Source organism: Amia ocellicauda, chromosome 17, assembly GCF_036373705.1.
Source record: "Amia ocellicauda isolate fAmiCal2 chromosome 17, fAmiCal2.hap1, whole genome shotgun sequence".
Classification (NCBI taxonomy): domain Eukaryota; kingdom Metazoa; phylum Chordata; class Actinopteri; order Amiiformes; family Amiidae; genus Amia; species Amia ocellicauda.
Genome location: NC_089866.1, coordinates 26,253,491 through 26,275,167, shown reverse-complemented (window position 1 = coordinate 26,275,167; position 21,677 = coordinate 26,253,491). Strand labels below are relative to the sequence as shown.

The window sequence follows — 21,677 nt, the reverse complement described above, 5'->3', positions numbered from 1 at the left end:
TTTTGAGTAGGGTAAGGCATGAAGCACTGGCGACCTAATAATATTTTTTTAAAAAACCTGACCCTTTCCTGTTACACTTATTTGCCTTAAGAAAACAAAAGGGGTATATTTTCTTGCGTGTCTATGTATTTGTGTAGCGGCTATATTGTTTGTTTTACAGTTACGTGTGGGCCATGTTAGCACAATATTGATATGTTTTCCCTGACCTCATGAAAAAAGTTATCTACCTTCAATTGCAGTGCAAACACTACTGATAGCGTTCAAACCCCGGCCAGTGCCTTCCCCGTTTGCAGTTCAGCCTATCCTGTAACACATTGGCCTTGCAAAACACAATCATGTTATCCTTTATAGGAAACTATAACATTATTATCATATATTTTGTTACGCCTTGGTTATTAAGTGGAAGAGTTCTGTACCAAGAGGTGCTTTACTCGTATAATGCCCTCTGTGGCCGCTCGGTGGCGCTCTGCCAAAGACTCGCGATGAGACACAATGATGGTAGATCCGCAGCCGCCTTCCAGGCAATAAAATCAACGGAGAGATCAACTGAGGCGCCAGGTGAGCAATAGAGAGAGCAATCCCGATAGATTGTGTGCTGTTTACTCCTATTCCCAAGCGCCACAGTCGTTACTTATTAACCTTATATATACAAATAAAGATATGCCCTTGATAAAAGCATGTCTCAAGGCAGAATGGACTCGGTAATCAAGTTATTTTACATTCTTTACAAGTCCACTGTTGCGGGAAGAAATCAATACATAGCCTCCTCCGAAAAACTGCACACACGCAACCTTTGTAGTTGTAGTTTATCGTTTAGTTGCTGTTAATCTTTAAGGCATCCTGTCGCCTATGAATGTTTATTACTGTATTATTATATTGAAGTCCTAAAATTAAAAAATACAGATATTATTATTATTAAAAAATTAAATATGAATAAACACATCCGCTCAATGTTGACAGAATGTTACATTGTACCCCCGAATAATTTATGCCTGGCTCCATAGGCGTAGGGGACACCCCCCCCCCCCCCCCCAAATTTTGAAACCAAAACTACGCCACTGCGTCCACGTCCAGATGAACTGCGTTTTCTGTCAGGGCTCTTAACCCGCTAAATTAGAACATTTTCTAGGAAGTTCTAATTCTGCCAAATACTTATCTAGTAGTTTTATTTACCAATCATGACATAACATTTATTAGAAACCTATTGTCGTTATTTGGAAAAGACTTCCTAGGCTGCGTTTCTTTATTCATTATTGTTTTAATGGGAATACTTTTGAAATAATTGAAGTTTATGTCAGTACTGGTGTATCTGCACGTTCGGTTACATTACAGGTTTGTATGTTCACAGTTCAAACTTTGGTGCAAAATACACACACATACACAATAGAAGAACGGAATTGGGGTTCAATCAAAATAGAATAAGGCATTTTTTTTTGCATTCTTTTTATATATGTGTGTCTGTGTGGTGGTGGTGGTGGGGGGGGGGGGGGGGGGGGAGGCGGGGGGTAAGGGTGACAAATTACATGACACTACTAAAATAATGAATTGAATACTGTACAGTGTTTTGGTTCCAGAAACTAAATGTATATACTACAACTACGTGTATGTATGTATGTATGTATGTATGTATGTATGTATGCATGTAATTTCAGTTTATTGACATTTTAAAAATTAAATTTCACTTTGCGAAAGACTACAAACGGCATTTGTGGAAGGCATTGTGTACATTTCAGTATTTTATTGAAACTTTCAAGAAACATTTTTTGTTAACAAAACAAAAACAAACAAAAAATATTTAAAATACTACAGAAACCCAAGGACAACTTTAGAAACACAAATTAAACCTTCATATTTTAATAAGTTCGGCACTTTTACTTTCAAGCTGCAATAGACCTACGGATTTTTTTTTTTAATCCATTATTTTATTGACACACAAATAAAGTTGTTTTATATAAAGAAAGAGAAACTTCATCACGTTTTAAGCCACTGGTGCGCTGTGTTGTCACTTTTTTTTTAACAGTAGCACTTTTAACACTGAGACAATGGTAAAATCTACAATGGCACATTTTTCTTTGCAGAGAGAAACACGTTGATAGTGGCAGAGTTGAGGACAGATCTGAATTATGAAATGCAGAAGACTAAAACCAAAACAACTCGCAGACAATATTTACACATATATATGTACAACAACAATAAATTAAGGGCAGAATCTCAAAAATTCTAATCCGATATATTTACACGAAATAGCAAATAATTACATAAATATTTTTGAATATATATATATATATATATATATATATATATATATATATATATTTATAGTCTACGTTTCAATTTGTTTCATTGTTTTCTTTTCAGATTATTTTTCATTTGTCCATGTATTAAAAACAAAATCATATACACAGGGGTAAGCAAAAAGCATTCGAAGTATTTTGTTTTGCAGATTCATTACGTGAGGGTGTGTTCCATCTTATATTTGATATTTCCCATATTTTGGTCTTGTTTGAAGAATTGAAAATGGCAATCAGAATCAAGATATTGATATGCAAAGTCTTTTCTATTTTTCTCCGGACAACTATATCCATTTATAGTTATATAATAATAATAATAATAATAATAATAATAATAATAATTATTATTATTATTATTATTATTATTATTATTATTATTATTATTATTATTGTTTCTATCAAACAGCAGACTTTACAAGCTATACCAGAAGAGGTTTACAAATTGGCCAAACCAATCCAGCGTAAATCTTAAACTCGTTCTGTTTGTTCACCCAGCACCTAACATGTAAAAGATATATATCACATAGCAGCAACTTCATATGTCTTTTAATTACAAATTTCTTAAGAATCCCTTTCCGTTTCAATACTTGTGTGGTATTCAAAATACAGACAAGTCCAGAGTACGTGTATATGTTTTAACACAAGAGAAATAGAGCGTACATTAAGTTTTTTTTTTTTTTTTTTTTTTTTAAACAAAGTGCATTGGAAAAAACAAACAACAAATAATAATTAAAAAAAAAAAAAAACATAATACACGGTTTGAGAGATCTGCAAATCCAAACCCGCTTTAGCTACAAATGTATTCATTAAAGGTTTTGTGTATCTTTCCTCTAAGGAGACACGCTTCGTGGCCGGTCTGGTTTTGAATCTAGTCCACTGACCAAACGTTGGATGCTTTGCAGTTCGTTGGTCGAGTCCTTTTCCGAACATGTTTTAGGCGATAGAGAAACGGAGCCCGATGATATAGTGGAGGACCTGCTGTTCACCTCAGACGTGGAGTCCAGGGTAGCCGACACCGGGCTTGTGGCCATGCTGTTGGCTTTGAGCTCCATGGCGCTGTTGACCATAGAGGGAAGGGCTGTGGTCAGCAAAGTGCTGCTGTCCGGTAGACTCATGGGGATTGAATAGGGGCTGTACCGCAGCCGGGGGCGCACCGCGTTCAGAAACGGGTGGCGGTGTACGGAGGAGGACGCCGCCGACGAGGCGGCCGCAGCTGCCGCCATATAGGTGTAAGGATAAGGGAAAAGGCTTCCGAATGGAGACATCGCCAGGCCCTGCAAACAAGACAAGCCAATTAAACGCATTGGAGACTGGCTGCATTAGGCTGATATCATACTGGTTCTGGACACTTTTCGTTCAGGCTTATGGGCTATAGCCTATAGGCCTATATTCTGAAGCAGCACCTCGAGCAGACAGCCGGCGCATATATATGTGTGTGTGTGTGTCGTCCCCTTCCCTCTAATTTCCTTTATTGTTGTTGTTCCGTCAAATAATCCATTTAGTTATCATCTTACACATCTCAGAAATGTAGTTCTAATTATCTGCCTGCATTAAAATGAAAGATTATTACATCTATTGTATAATACAAAGCTCAGATTAATTCACCGCTTGCAAAGTCAAAGAATTAATGAAAGAGCTGTCGGTGCTTAGTGCTTTTAAAATATACATTTAAATGTAAAATTACCGTACAGCACAAAAAACAGTTAGGGATTATAACATTATTTTAGGCTATGGACCTACAATTGTCAAAGGCTTATTATAAATTATATTAATCTACCAATTAATATATTCACTACATATGCCTACGTTTTTAATAAGCAATATCAAAATTAATGTAGCCCTATAACAGTCGTTATTTTGATCAACCATAACCATTAAATACAGCACTTTTAGTCATAAACCAAGAGTTCTAGAAGCGCTTGGATTAAGGTTAGAATGAGAAAGTATCCTACGTTTTGATCGATCTTGCATCCTAATAAGGCACTCCACACTTAATTAAAAATGTTGCGAAGAAAGGACTTTTCTTTTGACTAATTAACATGTGCCATATCCAATCAAAAAGGTGAATATTTTCATTATTACAGTCGCATCAAAATTGAACTCTACCGTGCTAATCCTGATTGGCTAATTGCAATAATTAACTTTCTTTTCACAATGTTACTTGTTGGGGGGGGGGGGGGGGGGGGGATGAGGAGCTTAGATAACCAATACACCACGTGTCTTTGCATTAAGCATTTAGTTTGCATAAGGCTTTGTCGGGGGAGAACTATACAAATAAGCCAGTTAATCGAATAAAACCACATACACTAAAATAAAAATAAAAATTGTTTAGGTTACCTAACAGCCACATCAGTCCTAAAAGTATTTTGTCGTCTTATACATAAACCAAACATACAGTTCCAAGCGAAAACATTTGCAATACCATGAATAGTTACGTCTAATTAGGTATTTTATTTATAAACTGGTTATGTTCTTCTTTATAGGTTAGAAATATACACCTAATAACCAGAGCATCAGTGCAACTATAATGTTACTAGGCCCACTACAATAGGCCTACTCATAACGACCAATAGTAATATAACATATTTACCTGTGATGCCAGTACGTGTTGTTGGAGGTGAAAGGGCAGTCCTGATGATCCCGTGAGTCCCTGCGAGGAAGCAATGCTGGCGGTGTCCATGGTGCTAACACCCCCAGAAGATACCGCGGCCAGTAAAGGACCCATACCTGCGGCCGCCATATTCGTGAAAGCGCTTCCCATGTTGAACTGGCTGGGGTGCAAGAGGAAAGGATGGGCGCCCCCTAAGGGATTGAAAAACTGCTGCCCCGCCAAGCCAGGTGGAAATCCAAAATTGTGTAATGGGCCCTGGCTAAGGTGCGGGCTGCTGTCCGTTTGAACCGTCAAGGGCACGTAATTCTCTTTGCTCATAGCCCGACATTCGTCCTGTTTGGGGTGATCTCGAATGGGACTCTTAAGATCTTCTCCGCTTAGAGAGCGCGTAGTACTGGAGATGATGGTGACGGGGCTTTGCCTGGAGTCGGCTGGGCTTTTCTCAGTCCTGGCCGTGTCCTCTCTGACCCTGCTGGTAGAGTCTGTACCGGCAAATAGGTGGCTTTTGGTAGGGCTGGTCTCCGTATCTTTCACATCCTCAGTGGTGGTGGAAATTTTACCCGAGTCCGGCCCGTCTTGGACGTTTCCATCTTTGCTCTCCTCGTCGCTGTCCTCATCGCTCTCACAGACGTCTGTTAAAAGCCGTACATTTTAAAAATGAGTTGTTTCCCATTGTGTTAATCACATATTTTCACATAATATAAATTGTCAAAATCTAATAGTTTGGGTGCGCTTAGATATATTATGAGAGAAAATCAAGCAGCAAGAGGCATGAACCTTCTAGGGCACGGGTTTTTGGGAAAATAACATTATCATACTGACATTAAAAGTAGAATAGTAATTGGCTAGAATGAGATGGGGCAAATGAAAATCTGGGGACTGCCAGTAAGACGTTTATAAACATAATTGTAAAGTAAATAAGTTCATACCATTATATATCACTTAGTTCTTTGATATATTAATTTGGTTGTGGTCACAAATCGACTTTTTTATACACACAAATCAGTCTCTGTATTTATGGAAACCTTTTAGTGATAGTGTGTTTGCTTCTTTATAACTTGTCATTTATATGTGTTCTTGGTCAGTATAACTATATTGCAACTCAGATTTTACTAAACACTAAATTTCACGTGAATTTATATTCCCCACACTATAACTACCTTTCAGAAAAAGATAAAGTTCCATCGTAAAAAGCTTTGTAATCATCAAATATGCTTTAATATAATTTAACCGTTTTCATAGTAGGCTATATAGCAACCACTGGGTTTTGTGAATCTTAAATTGTATGTGGTGAAATAAAAAAATAAAACTATGATGATTAAAAATAGACATCATTACGTCTACGGGTCTATTACAATTATTCCATTAAATATATCTCCAGTGGTCCAATTAAACCCCCCAATTAGCAGCTTGCTTTTTAAAGGAAATGTCCAAGTTTCCCTTTCAACCTCACTCTGTTTTATGGCAGCTTAGCTATTTGGGTTTGCCTGGCGTATTATACAGACGAGAACATACTTCTCTCCCCAAAACTATCAAACTACCCTCGACTCCGTTTCCTTCAGCCCAATAAAGAAGTTTCCCTTGACAGGATACCCTGATCTCGCTGACCTTTCAGGTTCGGGGCCCTGACCGCAGGAGATAAGGTCTGTCCGAAGCACTTGAACGACGCCTGCTCCCCAGAGGAGTCGTCGGACGTCGCGTTGTCTTTTTTCTGCTGCTCCTCATAGGACCTCATGGACTGCAAAGCCAACTGTTTCCTGTACATTCAAAACAAATTCATGCTTGCTTTAGTAAACATGCTTACCTGTCAAATTGCTTGTGCATATGCGTGTATGTAAAGTAAGCCTAAGTATGTGTGTTACTATAAACGTATTTTCAACACAGTAACACTTCGATATAGGTTATAGATTGTTCAATTTAACACACAAATTATCCCCCTGTTTGAATACATTCACATTGACGAGCGGGAAAGACATCTACCAACACCAATGTAGTAGATCTGAAAAAGGTTTAAAGAACTGATGTGTATTTAAGTGCATTTATCAGTGTGTAGTTCATGGATTTCGCTTTACCGCTGCAGTATAACGCCCGACTTTATCGATTAGTCAGTTGAATTTTACAAACCCAAATTTGTAGATATTTCTTCCTTTTAAAATAGCTAATCAGTCATATGACACGCTTAGGGCTAAATAAATTGACCAGAAAGCAGACTTTTTTTTTTGTTAACTAGCTAAATAATTTGAGAAGTGATGCATGCAGGTCAAAAACCTCACTCTCACACAAATTACTCCTGAAACGTGCCAACTTTTCCATTTGTTTTCCTAATATCAGACGTCTAGTTCCGACAGAGCCCCAAATGTATAAATACAAGGCGAATTGAGTATTGAATTCCACGTTTAGCTGGAATGAACTGGGCTTTTTAACATTCCTGTGTATAATATCTGGGCTGTAATAGCAGCAACAATTTAATGAGACCATGGTTTTCTGCTAGAATCACAGAGCTTCTAAGGTTTTGCAGATATAGAGCCTATAGCGGTGAAGTGATTTATGCTCCCACCCCCCAAGAAATCTTACCTCTTTTCTCTTCTACCATTCCCTGTGTCACGGAATCCCTTGGCAAACGGATTATTGTCGATTTTTAACTGTGTGATCTGAAATCAAATAAAGTAAGTAAATTATATAAACATTCAGGCTGCGTATTGAATTTAAGATTTAACGTGCAACAACTGGTATCTGTTTTCCACATTATTAGTAGAAAAAACATAATTCTAATGCAAGTGCATGACTGGTGTGTTCAAACATGGCCTTTAGGCCTCTACAAAGGATTCACCAATAATTCCTGTTGCTGTGATTATATATGTGAATGGCTCAATGTTCTTTATCCGAGCAAACTAATAAAACGTCCTCTTGGTTTTGGTACGTATCGTTTTAGTGTATGTACTAACGAAAACAAAAATGCACCACTTACTTTGATTGTAATAACAATAATAATAATAGTAATTAATAAAGCTATCCACGATCATACCAAATAATATCTAGAAATCTGAATGTATAGTTTTAACGCCTTTACTTTAAATGCCTTTGTAGGCATTTAATGTAGGTATTTAATCATAATTATGATGATTATTATTAGATTACTAACAAATTGATACAAAATAGAGGGATTAAAATTAACCTAGATTATTATACAATCAATTCATTTTTTAAAGAAAATTAGCAGATATGGGGGAAATATAATGAAGTAGTCAAATTAGTATTTTATATTCTACGGAAATAAACGAAATAATCTTAATAAGTTAATCACAAAAACAAAAAACGAACTGACTTTCCACTCTTTATCGATCTGGACCGGGTAGCTAAATGTGGTGGATGAATTTCTGTATCACAGTAGGTTTATATCCAGTATGGAGAGAATAGCCTCCGTGTTGAACCACTTCCCATGTCAAGCTATATTTGTCATTTTGGTATTTTTCCCAATCGCACTACACTTGTGTATGACTTGTTTTATTATTTTGTGGTTCAGACTATACTGCATTTTTTCATTTCCAGCACAGCAGTGGGCGATTAAATAATGCATTGTACTATTACACAGAATAGGGAACATTGCTAAAACAGTGTCGTGCGCTTGTAAAAATGAAATACGCACTTTGTGCCATTTTTTGGTCTTAATAAAACGGTGACATAATTTGATAGGTTTTACTATATTAATTGTCGACCATCAAACACTATTTACCATTGTTGACAGTGATCTTCATTTTTTTCCCCCAAAACATGCCCTGTGCAAAATATGACTCAAGCGAATACACTTCGTCTTGTAGAATACTGAAGACATTGGAAACATTGAGATTAGGCGATGTGTTTTGACACAGAACTATCGTTTCAATGGGTTATCATTTAAATTTATCTCACACAAACTCTATCTCATACACACACACAACACACACACACACATTACATTTTTATTGAGGTATGCCAATGCCTCCCTTCCCGTCCTCAACCGTATCTATCATTTCGATATTAGTTTACTAAGAAAGTAAACACCAATGACCCTCGCAGGCCTCTCTGGGAGAAAAAAAGGGTACTTCAGATTTTCTATAATTGCCGGTTAAGTAAACACGTAGGTTCACCCCCTCTTTTTAAATTACATCTTCAGACATAACCCCCGTATCGTAATTAAAAAAGGTAAATAGTTATGAAAATGAGAACCGGGGACAGGTTAAGTGCTTTTTAATTTATTGGGGGGAAAAAAAGGTTTCTGAGCTGGCGGCTATTTCAGATTTTACGCATGTTACCGACCTCATGGTCGTATCTAGGGGCTGTATGTATATACGTGTGTCTGTGTATACACACCCGCCCCCTGCTAAATAAAAAAAAAATAAAAAAAACATTTTTAATGTTCTGATTGACAGTATGAACAAACATTTTTCAGCATGTGTGCTTAATAACTATTTATTATATTTCACGCTTGACCCCTCTTCCAACCCTATCCGGCGAGTATTTTCTTTTTTTTCCAGTGTAAGTAAAAAATCAGGAGTGCCAAAAACGTAGTCTCCATTTTGATCAGCACCTTGTTGTTAACATAACGAAGAAACTACTCCCAACTGCTGTAGTGCTACAAGAGTTTTATGGTTTACCTCATGCCCATCACACTACACAGTCAGTCAAACGCGCAAAATCCAAAACGTTTATGCAATTCAGAAACAAAAGGAATTAGCCTTGCAGGACTATATTTAAGATAATCACGGATTCGTGATTATTTGCTCTTTTTTTATAAATAATACGAAGGCCAGGTAAAGACGTGTGTTTGTCAGATTATTACTATTATTGTTGTTGTTGGTGTCGTTGTTGTTATTATGTCTGTGAAAGTATTTGCTACGTGCATTACAATTGCATTGCCAATGTACAAGTCTGCGAGCTTAAACCCATTGCATTTTCTGTGACTGGTGTAAGGTTGCACGATGCATGTGGCCTGTCTGAGTCGAGCAGAAACCGAACAGAAAAGCAACACATGTGGCATAGAAAGGCCGCTGTTTCTCAAAACACCACGTATAAATCTAGTTCAGCTGAATACTGAATTGTAATAGGTCGATTTATGTAAAGGACTTGTAGTTATGCAGAGGAGGCATATTTCGACGTTTGCTATTTTTTCTTGTATCAGTTGGCGACTTCAGACTATCACAGACGACTAAAGAACACCCCTATACACTGATAAGTAGTAGTAATAATAGTAATACTAATAACAATAAATCTTACCTTATCGTTTTGATATGCAGTCACAGCAATAAATTCTGTTTCAGGAAAGACGTAGGTCCTAAATGTGCTGTACGGAAGTTTTAATATATCGTTGGCTCTCACAATATGGAACCTGGGCTGGTACTTGTGCATGGAGTTCAGAATCGTCTGCAACAGGAAACAATTATGGATTTAAAAACATAAACAAACACGAATTCTCTCTCTCTCTCTCTCTCTCTCTCTCTCTCTCGCTCTCTCTCTCTCACACACACACACAAACACACATACACTCACACACATACACACACACACATACGCAGGCATATGTCTCGTTGTAAATATGCAAAATTGGCTTTATTAAACATTAGAGAAATTCCTATGATATCGGTGTTTTAAAAAAATATATCTGACTGATAAAATGTGGTTGATGATGATGCTAATAATAATAGTGGTAGTTCACCATTTTATAATAATGTATTACAACGTGCTATTACTAAAATGAGCAATATAACTAAATATGTTATGGTCTGAAGTTATGCATTTGAATTTTTGCAAATTCGGCTTCAAAAATATACATTTGACCTTTCAAAAACGAATTTCTTACACTATCAAACAAAAATCTATTGAACATATATCCTCGTAATTACTGCAACAATTTAACAGATTGAAACAGTTTTGTTGAGTGCTAAATAATTATAGTCTACATAAATAGAATATGCTTCACTGCTAAGTTAGTTCATAGCAATCATAATTATGTATTTCCTACTATTTTATTTTGCATAATTTGCAAAATGTTGCAATGCCTAAAAACATTTATTTTTTTCTCTCCTATAATAATAATAATAATAATAATAATAATAATAATAATAATAATAATAATAATAATAATAATAATACATTTCGATTATGAGTGGTGCAAGTAAATCGTCTCCAATTAACATTTTACATAAATCTTGACTTGAATTAAAAGTACATTGTGTATTCTACCAGACTCCATGGAAAAACGTTTTTTACAATTCGTATTTTTAATTGTTATATATTTTTAATGAATTATACTACTAAAACCACGATTACTACTATAATGATGATACTGATAATAATTGCAGCATTTCAGATTAATCAATACATTAATAACACAGACGTATACAAAGAGACAGGAACACGTAATAGGGAATTGCAGTAAAAACTTACAAAACCATGTTTGTCGGAGATGTTGTTTGTCAGTTTAAGTTTGTGGAAATTGACGACTTTGGACATCCACTGCTCACCAGTGGCCGGGCTGTCCGGGTGAATGTACATTCGCTTTGGCATTTCGGGGTCGGCCTTCCCTGCTACCATCCACCGAGAGTTGTGGAATTTGTACCTGCAGTCGTCCGCTGCCACAATATCCATCAGCAAAATGTACTTGGCCTTTTTGTCCAAGCCTGTACATCTCACTTTAAATGGAGGGAACATTCGCCTTGGGAAACAATATATATATATATATATATATATATTAATTTTAAACTTCATAATATGACTTACATTTTAAACATTCGTGTTAGGCATTTATTTAACTATTATTTTTGTTATTGTTTGCTTTCTTATTATTTTTTTACTTGACAATTTATATTGGTATACGTTGAATGTACTGCTTTGGCCTTAAAGTGCAATTCCAGTACACACCGCTTAAAAAAGCATGATATTGCCACACCACAAACATATATGAGACTGAGTGTTTATGTGAGTGTGTGTGTATACATATGTGTGTGTGTGTGTGTGTGTGTGTGTGTGTGTGTGTGTGTGTGTGTAATATCTTTGCTCTGGTATAATCTCTGAAGATAAGATTTTACGGTACTCTCCAGTGACATGAATATATGATTTATAAACGTAATTGCAGCCAGCATTGCTATATATTCTAAATGCTATATGATAGCATATCTCTATAATGCTCTGTAACTACATTCGTGTAGCTTTTTATAAGTGTTCTCTGAACTGCAACAGGATACCACAAATTTGCTGTTTATTATACCAGACTACTGGCATAAAGGAACCTTTACTTAAAAGGAAACATATGATGAGAAGCCAACAAACGTATATAACCTAATTCATAGGAACCCAGTTAAGATTATATTGTCAAGTGCATGTATATTATCGTGATCCGAAGACGTGTTGTCTAGTTGTTGTTTGTATGGATTGGCAATCTAAACAATATTTGGAAAGAAAAGCTCTGTAAAAGCTCATGTCATTGCATTAGTGTCTGAACCCCCGGAAAAGAGAGGGACAGAAAAAAACACGACCTAACACAAATTGAGGAAAGTTACATGATAACGTAATTATGGGATTTTATTAATCCCCAGTCTAACTCGCAACAGGCTCCACATTTTATGTTTTTATAATCGCCAATTGGTGTCATAAAATAAGTACAAGTTAAATTGTTACTAGGGAAGGTGTCTTTGAATCCATTTATAGGTTGGGTTGGAATTTATATTTTTCTGCAAGGATAATATTAACGTGGAAGACAATCGAGTAGGCTACACAGAAAATGTTCCTTTCAGATAATATATTTGTTTCACCTGAATAAAAGATTTGCCAATTTCACTGCAAATGACAATACAATTCAGAAAGCTGGGTGCGTGTTTTTAATGTGGTCGAGTATAAATCTCAAATATAAAAAAACTAATAATAATAAAATGACACATTTTAATCTTTAAAAGACGCACGGTTTCAGTTTGCACGGTGTGTATAAAGGAAAAAAGTTAACGTGCGGCGGTGTGAAAGAATGATAGGGGAGGGGAGGGGAGGGGGGACAAGAATCTTCAGGAGACAACATTTTTTTTTATGGGGGGTTAGGTTTACCTTCCGGATTTTGTGATAACCATTTCAGTGCCTCGCTTATGGAACTGTTCCCAAAGCTCCTTAGCTTCCAGGTGAACTTTGGGGTCATCCTCCACCTCTTCTTCGGGCTCCAGCGTCTTCAGGGGCCTGAGGTGGGCAGCAGCAGCCTGGTGACTTAACGAAGAAAAGTGGAGGCCGGTCTCTGCTGCGCCCACCAACTGATCCATGATGGGTTTCCCTAGCGCTCCGGGGAGAGAGAGAGCAGCCGCGCCGTTTGGAGGCAGTGCCAGGGCCGGGAAGAAAGGAGGCTGATGCCCCAACATTGCACTCATAGCAAAGTCCGGAGCCCGGTGAGGTAAAAACGGATGGTATGCCATACTCGTTCCTGGTATAACTGGATCTCTCATCGGTAAGCTCATCCACTTCACCACAGCGTCTCCAGTTAGTATCAGACGAGTTTATTTTGCTTTATGAGGAAAAAAACAATAACTTCTCATTTGTCTCAGTTGTAAAGTTTTGCGTATTTTCCCCCTCTCTTTTTCTTTGTCTTCTTCTTCTTCTTTTTTATTATGTCAGAATTGTAAGAAGCATCCCAGAAAGAACGGTTTGGCACAATAGAATAGCTCTTTACAACCGTTTCGACAATCCCATCCGAATGTCTGCCATGAAAACTTCAGAAATGTGATCCTCCTTATGTTCTCAAGTGCTGTAAATAGGATTCGTTTTCACTGGTTAACGCGTTGCTGATTCAACTTGAGCTTATTTCTCTCTCTCTCTCGTTGTCGTTTTATTGGACAACTGCGTAAATAAGAAAATAAAATCAAAATCAAACATACAGGGGCATGAAAGTGATTTAATTTGCAGTTATCCTGCTGTCCACCCCGCGTTCCGTGAAAAATATTCCGTTCAAAAAAATAAAATAAAAAAATAAATAAAAAAATATGACTCCAGTGTGGCTTCGGAAGAGATGCGTTGATATCTTTCGGTGGCACAGAACCATTCGTCTCTTCCCCGGTTCCACGCAAACACGCTCCCACACACTCACACTCTTTCTCTCTGCTTTAGGCACACTCTCCAAAACACACACTTCCAAAAAAGAGAGAGAGACAGAGAGAGGGGGAGAGAGAGAGAGAGAGAGAGAGAGGGGGGGAGAGAGAGAGAGAAAGAAAGAGAGACGGACTCCCGTCGGAAGGCAGAGAGAAAGGCGAGACCTCAGCACCAAGAAATTCCCTGCGCTTCTGTGCGCTCAGGGCTCCAGATTGTATGGATGTGTTGTGGGTTGCAAGACGCACGGCCCTGTTGATTGGCCATTTGACGCTTTCGGACCAATTGTGCGGCTGCGTAGGCGTGGTTGTGACAGGTCGGGTGGAGGGGACAGACTGGAGTTATAAAAAGAAAGGTGTCGGAAACAGTAACGCTACAGCCAAGCATCACTGGGGCGCTCCATGCCGTGTGAATATGTCAACATCATTAGGTTGGGGAGGGTCGTTCGGCCGGACCTATAGTGAGGAAAAAGTAGCTCCAGTCCTCCTCTAGGTGGCTTTGTCCATTAGGAAATCACTGCCTTGTGCGCATAGCTGGAGAGCTTGCAGTCCCCAGTACACGTTTGCCATTGCCTTTTTTAAACTGCACAATTACTAAGGTAGGGGCTGCATTGATACATGTGCAGTATAAACTAAAATTATAATAATTAGTAGCTTGTATTATTGGCAGATATTATTATTATTATTATTATTATTATTATTAGTAGTAGTAGTAGTAGTAGTAGTAGTAGTAGTAGTAGTAGTATTACCATGTTATGTTGTAAGCAGTTTTTACGTATATCTTCATAATACTAATAATTATAATCATCATCATAATAATAATAATAATTATAATAGGCCAAACAACAAATTAAAATATGTTTAATAAATACAACTTGCAAACCTCCCCCAAAGCTAATAAAATCAGGGCTACAGCATCGGACACGTATTTATATATATATATATATATATATATGATATATATATATATATATATATATATATGATATATATAATTATTTAACTTTCATACCATCTAGCTATGATTTAACTGATCTGATCGCAGGATCTCATTTGTGGTTTCTTCGCCCAGCGGGTCTTATCGTGAGGGGCATCGGGGGGATTAATTTGGAAGGCAAACCGTGAATTGGTTGGTAATCACCGTCTAATTCCATATTATGCCCTATGTGCCCCTACAGTGTGGAGGGAGCGGGAGAGGGATAGAGAGAAACTAATTTACAGAGGTGATTTAATTATCTGTGTATGGCGCCTGATGGACGGCGGTGTCTTGGGCGCTTTTAAAAGACAGCAATTTCTGTCTCTGCTAATCCAAAAGCAGTTTATAAAGGGAGAGAAAGCGGAAAGGAGGCAGTCAGAGTGGGTATTGTATATGTGTGTGTATGAGAAAGACGGACTGCAGTATTAGAAAGAAAAAAAAACACTAAATAAAATACACACTCATACAACGGGACTAAAGCTGGAGATGGGAGCGAAATATTTAAAGTGATTAGCTGTTCTAGCATTGCATTTTGGATTTTGCAGAGCGCTTGGCGCCAGCTCGGTGACGTCCATTTCGTTACCAGCGTCATATCACTTTCCATTCACCAGAAATCACTTCTCCAATGGGTGCAGGGGAGGGGGTTGGCCATATTCTGCACATGTCGGTTATAATCTAACTCTTATGATTGAGTGGTATTATAATCAACATGATGGGATAACGAATACAATTATTATTATTATTATTATTATTATTATTATTATTATTATTATTATATTTAGTAGTAGTAGTAGTATTTGTAGTAGTAGTGAACTTTACAATAAATGAACATGACCAAAACGAGTAAATACTCATGCCTGTATTTAGATAAACTTCGGATATTTTGTTGTGTTTTACTGAAATTTGCAAAGAGCCATAGTCAGATCCGACGAGTTTAGTGTTAACTACTTTGAATATAGTGAAATCTGCACAATCATTTTGCAGAACACGGCATTTGAAAAGTTAGTTGTCCACATTGTGACCATGGGGTCATGCAGAGGTATTCTTCTCTCAGGTTAATGCCCAATGATTCTTTAAATGTGTTTATTCTGAAAATCACATCAGTGGGCACGACAGCACCAATCAACATATTTAGGGAAAAGGCTTGCTTATTAGTTATTTTAATTTAACGTTGTGTTAATGATGTACAAACTTCGGCCAATCGTAAGTGGCCTACTAAGTAAAAAAAAAAAAAAAAAAAAAACCTGGAGCCTCGTTTTATGAGCGAGGCAGAGCTAATCTAGGATCAAACGGAGGAAGGTGTGAAGTCTCTTAGTCTCTCCCTGGCCGCCGCATGTTAGTGATAAATCTACACTGGCGCCGACTACGCATTGGGTGATTAATTTGCAAGTAAATAACAGGGACTCGATGGTGGTCAGCCATCTTAGTTAAACATTCACTGCAAGCGGCGCATCCAGCAACCTATCTGTGTGAAGCAGCGCAGCACAGCAGGCCTTCATGGCAGTGAGGACGATGCCAGGCCAGCAAAACAGATCAGTTGTGAAAGTGTTTTACAGCCTGCTGCAAAAGTGATATTAAATAGAAAGCTGCATAGACTCAAAAGGACGGATCTGTGTCTATATATCTAGAGTTTTATAACGTCAGTCAGTCGCAAGACTATTAGTGTTTTAATAGGCATCCCAAATTGTTGTAATCCCTCCCCGGCGACCTCCCCAATCACAGGCACTGACCTGTACCCTTCACGCTTGTTCTGAACCATAGACTTGAAAAGGACGTTACTTTATCTTCGTATACGTCTCCACATCTCTCTCCTTTTCCTGGCTTAGGCTAGTCTTAAAAGATGTAGCCTCGACACGGTCACATAATGGAAAGAATTTGTTTCAATATAACCCCTATTATTATTATTATTATTATTATTATTATTATTATTATTATTATTATTATTATTATTAGACAATATTATACAATAATATTATTTTTACAAAGTGAGACTTCAAGATACAAAACACTCAAATTTGTCTTTCTTAACATATTGTGCCGTTTTGTAAGCTGCTTGATTAGGGGGGACGTTTCGCCTACACCAGAAGTTACACCAGAAAGTATACTGGATTATCTTCTTAAAAGACTTTTATTTCATTTTTAACATTTTTATTAGCAGAGCTGTCTTGACTGTATACGCATGCCCCTGGCAAATGTCTTTGTTCACATTGGAATTCGGGAAGCTGCTCTCACAAAACTGGGCTGGGTTCACGGTTTTGTTTTGTTTTGTTTTTTGACATTTGTGATAGTGGCTATAAGTGCCTCGCTTGTGAACTATATTATTATTATTATTATTATTATTATTATTATTATTATTATTATTAAAGTGTGTCTAAATATAATCGTATTCCTGTGGTAAATTCTTGTTTTCATACTTAATGTGATAAAGGGATGTTTGTGTTGTTTTTGTAGTTAAGAGGCACAAGAACATCGAGTCCACTTGGGAGGCACCGTTATTTGTGGGTAGGCCACTGATGGGTGTTGTTGGGGGGGGGGGGGCAGGCGCGTTTACTTTGACAAGTTTGGTTTGCACGTGTGAGGTCTGGCGTGGGGGCGATTACACGCTTATTCTTATTTAAACTTTCACCCCTATTTGCAGCACGTTTCAATTTAACAGAAGGTGTCACCAAATAGGAAGCAGTGTTGACACAGCGGTACCCTTTCATTCTCAAAGGCCACCAGTCTTAATTAAGTAAGTTACCCTCAGAGAATAGTCAATACACTATATAAACTTTTACGGGGTTAGTGCTCTGAGGGACTGGCGGTGGCAGTAAAAATGCAGACTTGACACGGGTGATTGATGGCTAGTTTTTCTCTCGACTGTTTTTATATTAACAACGAGGACGTATATCACCATCAAAAAGACATATATTTTGGGAGACCACGCAAAGGCAGGTGGCTGTGATCGCGGCCAAATGCTGCTTCGGAATTCTCTCACCGGTTTTACATGCATATAGCTGCAAAACCAAATCAAACCAAATTAAATATTTATCATATTTTGTTAATTTGACTATTCACTTGGTTCGTTCGTCCTTGGTTGATCTCCTTTATCTTGTAAACCATAGAAAACAAAACCCGATAAGTTCACCTTGTTAGCATAATCAGAGTGTTTAGTGTAAAAGTCACCAGGTAATTTCATTTCTTAATTTATTGTTGTATGTGTGTATGTATATGTATGTATGCATGCATGTGTCTTTGTGCCAAATAAAACAGTAACAGCAACCGCTTTACGTCCATACACAATAATTAATGATAATAAATAATAAAAAATACGTCCTTTAATATTTTAAACGTCGTTCCATTTTTGACACAGCCTATGTTAAATGTTTTTAGCTGTAACTTTCCAGCAGGTGCAAATGGTGTTAATTTCCGGTGCTGTTGAAACTTGGGAAAAAGCACAACCGTATTACAGGGGAGCTTTGCAATAATAATAATAATAATAATAATAATAATAATAATAATAATAATAATAATAATAATAATGCACTATATACATGCAATGGGTCATATGCGGCTACAGTACTGGAAACTGTTAGGAAGACATTTAAAGTGCCTCGGCTAAGAACGTGCAGATATAATTTTGTGAAGGTCATGTCAAAAAACTTAAAAAAAAAAAAAAAACAGCCACTTGACTTAAGCATAGAAGAAGATATTCTTACACGGGGAACCGCAACTCTAATTACATTGTTCTTGCAGCGTGGAGGTAGAACTCAACTGCAGATGTCTGAGGCACGAACATTGTGTTGGCAAAACCCTCATCTGAATATTTTGGGAGCATTTTACTAAAAGGAGTGTCTCTGAATGGCCTTATGGTCGCCGAAGGCCTTATCTCGTGCACAGCTTTTCCCACGTGTTTTTCACTGATTATTATTATTATTATTATTATTATTATTATTATTATTATTATTATGATTATTATTATTATTATTATTTAGCAATTTACAGAAACATTTTTCATTTGCTTTTCTAATGACATTATTCTGTGTTGATATGCATGTATATATGTGTGTGTGTTTCTATTCTTTTACTGGGTACAAGAGAGCAGTATCTTCCTGCTATGCATTGTGCTATATCCCAATGATTACAGTCTTAACTTAATTGCCTTCATCAGAGAGGAAGTCTTCAGCATATAATAACTGTGAAGTCTCCTCATCTCAACACTCATACATGTCTGGGATGCCCTGGGATATACATTTACATAAAAACTAAACTGAATACACAGCCTTGTTTGGAAGGAGTAGTTAACGCTATACATCAGTGACCTTCAAGTTCGGTCTAAGAGGGGCAGAGTGCTTCTGCTCTCCATTCCACCTGAGTTCTTAATTAGTTAATTGAACAAATCTGTCACTAATTGCATCAGTTGGACCCCTCTCCCAGGTCCAGAGCAGGTGATGATTTAAAGAGACCTATAAAACCTGCTGGATTGTGGCCTTCAGGAACTGGGTTTTAGGACTCCTGCTGTACACTGTGATGTTGCTCCATGTCATTCTTTCAAGACAACCATGGGCTGGCACACTATTTGGATGAGCTCAGCAGTGCTGGTCTGTGGCCCGTTCCTGGCACAGAGTTTGGAGGAAGTCCTGTAAGTGGGTTAACTGGTATGCTTTGGCAGGTTTCGTGTGAGGATAGACCACAATTGTTCCACAGTGTTGATATCCAGTGATAAGAGCTGGGAGCTGTATTACTGAGACTCTTTCCATTATTGTAATTGCAAGAAAAGCTATCTACTATACAAATATGGTATATATACACTACCAGTCAAAATTTTTAAAACACCCCCATTTTTCCAGTTTTTATTGAAATTTAAGCAGTTCAACTCCAGTGAATAACATGAAATGGTACAAATGGTAAACTGCTAGAGGTAACAAAAAGTTTAGGTTTCCAAAAACTGAAACATAATGTACATTTCAGACTTATATACTGTGTTATGCGTAGCTCCTGTGCATAGAAGTTACACTGTATTCCTACAATGTGCACATCCTTTAAAAGCTTATTCTCTTGACAACCAGTGCATTTAATTCTCAAACACATCTGATTTACAGTTTCCATGTTGCCCAATGCTCCAGGGGTAAACGTGCAGACTGCTGGGGGGGGGGGGGGGGTCTCATTCAGACGGTCACCGATCACTCAGTTTCGATTCGATTTTTCTGCAAATAGACTTGTTTTGTTCAGAACATGTTCTATCAAACACAGAGACGTTCAGATCAAATTATGTACAATCGTTGTATTAGTACACTGTAAACAGTTTTCCATCTTGACATGTTGAGCTCTCTATGGGTGTGTGTTGCTTTTACCAAAACGTGGATGCTCTTGTTTTGATCAGTAGACTGTCTGGTTCCAGAATATGTCATAATTGTCAATATTTTCTGAGCTTTTATATTCCTACTCAGACCAAGTATCCCCCCACCCCCCCATTTGAGAATGGGGGTTAAAAACCACAATTTTCACATCAGAGAATGCTTCACATTGTTAGAAAGCTGAGAGTCTCAGCTTTCATGGGATACCAAACACTTGGCAAACAACACAACAGTGAAGAGTACACATGGGATTAAATAAAAGCACATGGATTTGGTGCCCATTTAAGGGTACCAGAGGGGTTTGTCAGCTTAAGGGGTTACATTTTGTTAAACAAAGCAATTCCATGATTTATTTTTATCTCTAATTGTTTATTTGTTCTATGCATTAATTATAGAGTACAGAGTATATATAGTATACATGTATATAGTAGTGTATATATCATATAAACACTTATCTGCTTTGATACACACTGAGTCATTCAAAGGGAAACATTCTGCTGGGAGAACTTTGATCCTGCAGGAAAAATTACAGTCCCTTTACAGATATCAAACTGTGGCTATACAGTGACCCGATCTGCACTCCTCCCTCAAGCACCAATCAGAATCAAGAGGGAACCCCAATTAGTTTCTGTAGACTATTCTTGACCTAAGTTAACTGGTACAGGTTATGAGGTGTGGACTGTAATCATGCTGTCCCAAGAATGATTATCAATATAAGTCTGTTGCCACCTTTACTAAAAGGTTGGTTGGTCCACTAAAATGTGAACCTCACCCATATTTTACCATATTTTGGATAATTCCAGCATGATTGTAGAACAAATAGGTGTGTCTATTTACTGTTGTATATATTTTGCATAGAATCTGTATAAAAGTGATGTATTATGTTACATAGCTTTCTCCTTATTCTTAATAAGTATTTTTTACTGTGTGCATGTGTTTGTGGGTGTAAGAACGTTTTCTAAAGGTCTTTTCAAGTGAATATCCCATAAAGACTTTTGTTATGATTAACTTGATACATTGTCCTACATAAAACTGCCCTGTGTTTCTGAAGTTGATCCATCAAAGTTGTGGAATAAATCAAGTTCAAACCCCCAATATGGTAACATGTCTGGTGTTATATAATAGAGATGAATAACAAAAAATATTATTTGAGTATTAGGGAGCAAGCCAAACCTGCTTAATTGACAGTTTCAGACTGATGGACATGTCAAGTAAAACAAGTGTCAAGCAGTTTGATTTGAACAAGGAAAGCCAACTATCATAACCACTGACGTATCCAAATAGATGAACAACAATACCACAGAAGACATTCAGTTTAGGGTCAATTCTGAAATTAAACCTAAGCCCCTGGTTATAGTACTACACTGGCTA

At 37.3% G+C, this 21,677-nt stretch overlaps 1 protein-coding gene across 1 annotated transcript; it reads right to left on the bottom strand.

Moving 5' to 3' along the window:
* Positions 1 to 1,716: 1,716 nt before the first annotated feature.
* On the bottom strand, positions 1,717 to 14,219 carry tbx3a (T-box transcription factor 3a). Its single transcript, XM_066689066.1, has 7 exons — positions 12,973 to 14,219; positions 11,326 to 11,593; positions 10,156 to 10,302; positions 7,477 to 7,553; positions 6,511 to 6,659; positions 4,882 to 5,534; positions 1,717 to 3,565 (listed from the first exon to the last, which is right to left on the bottom strand). The coding sequence occupies exons 1-7, from the start codon at positions 13,368 to 13,370 to the stop codon at positions 3,122 to 3,124; spliced, it is 2,136 nt and encodes a 711-aa protein (XP_066545163.1). The 5' UTR covers positions 13,371 to 14,219; the 3' UTR covers positions 1,717 to 3,121.
* Positions 14,220 to 21,677: the final 7,458 nt, after the last annotated feature.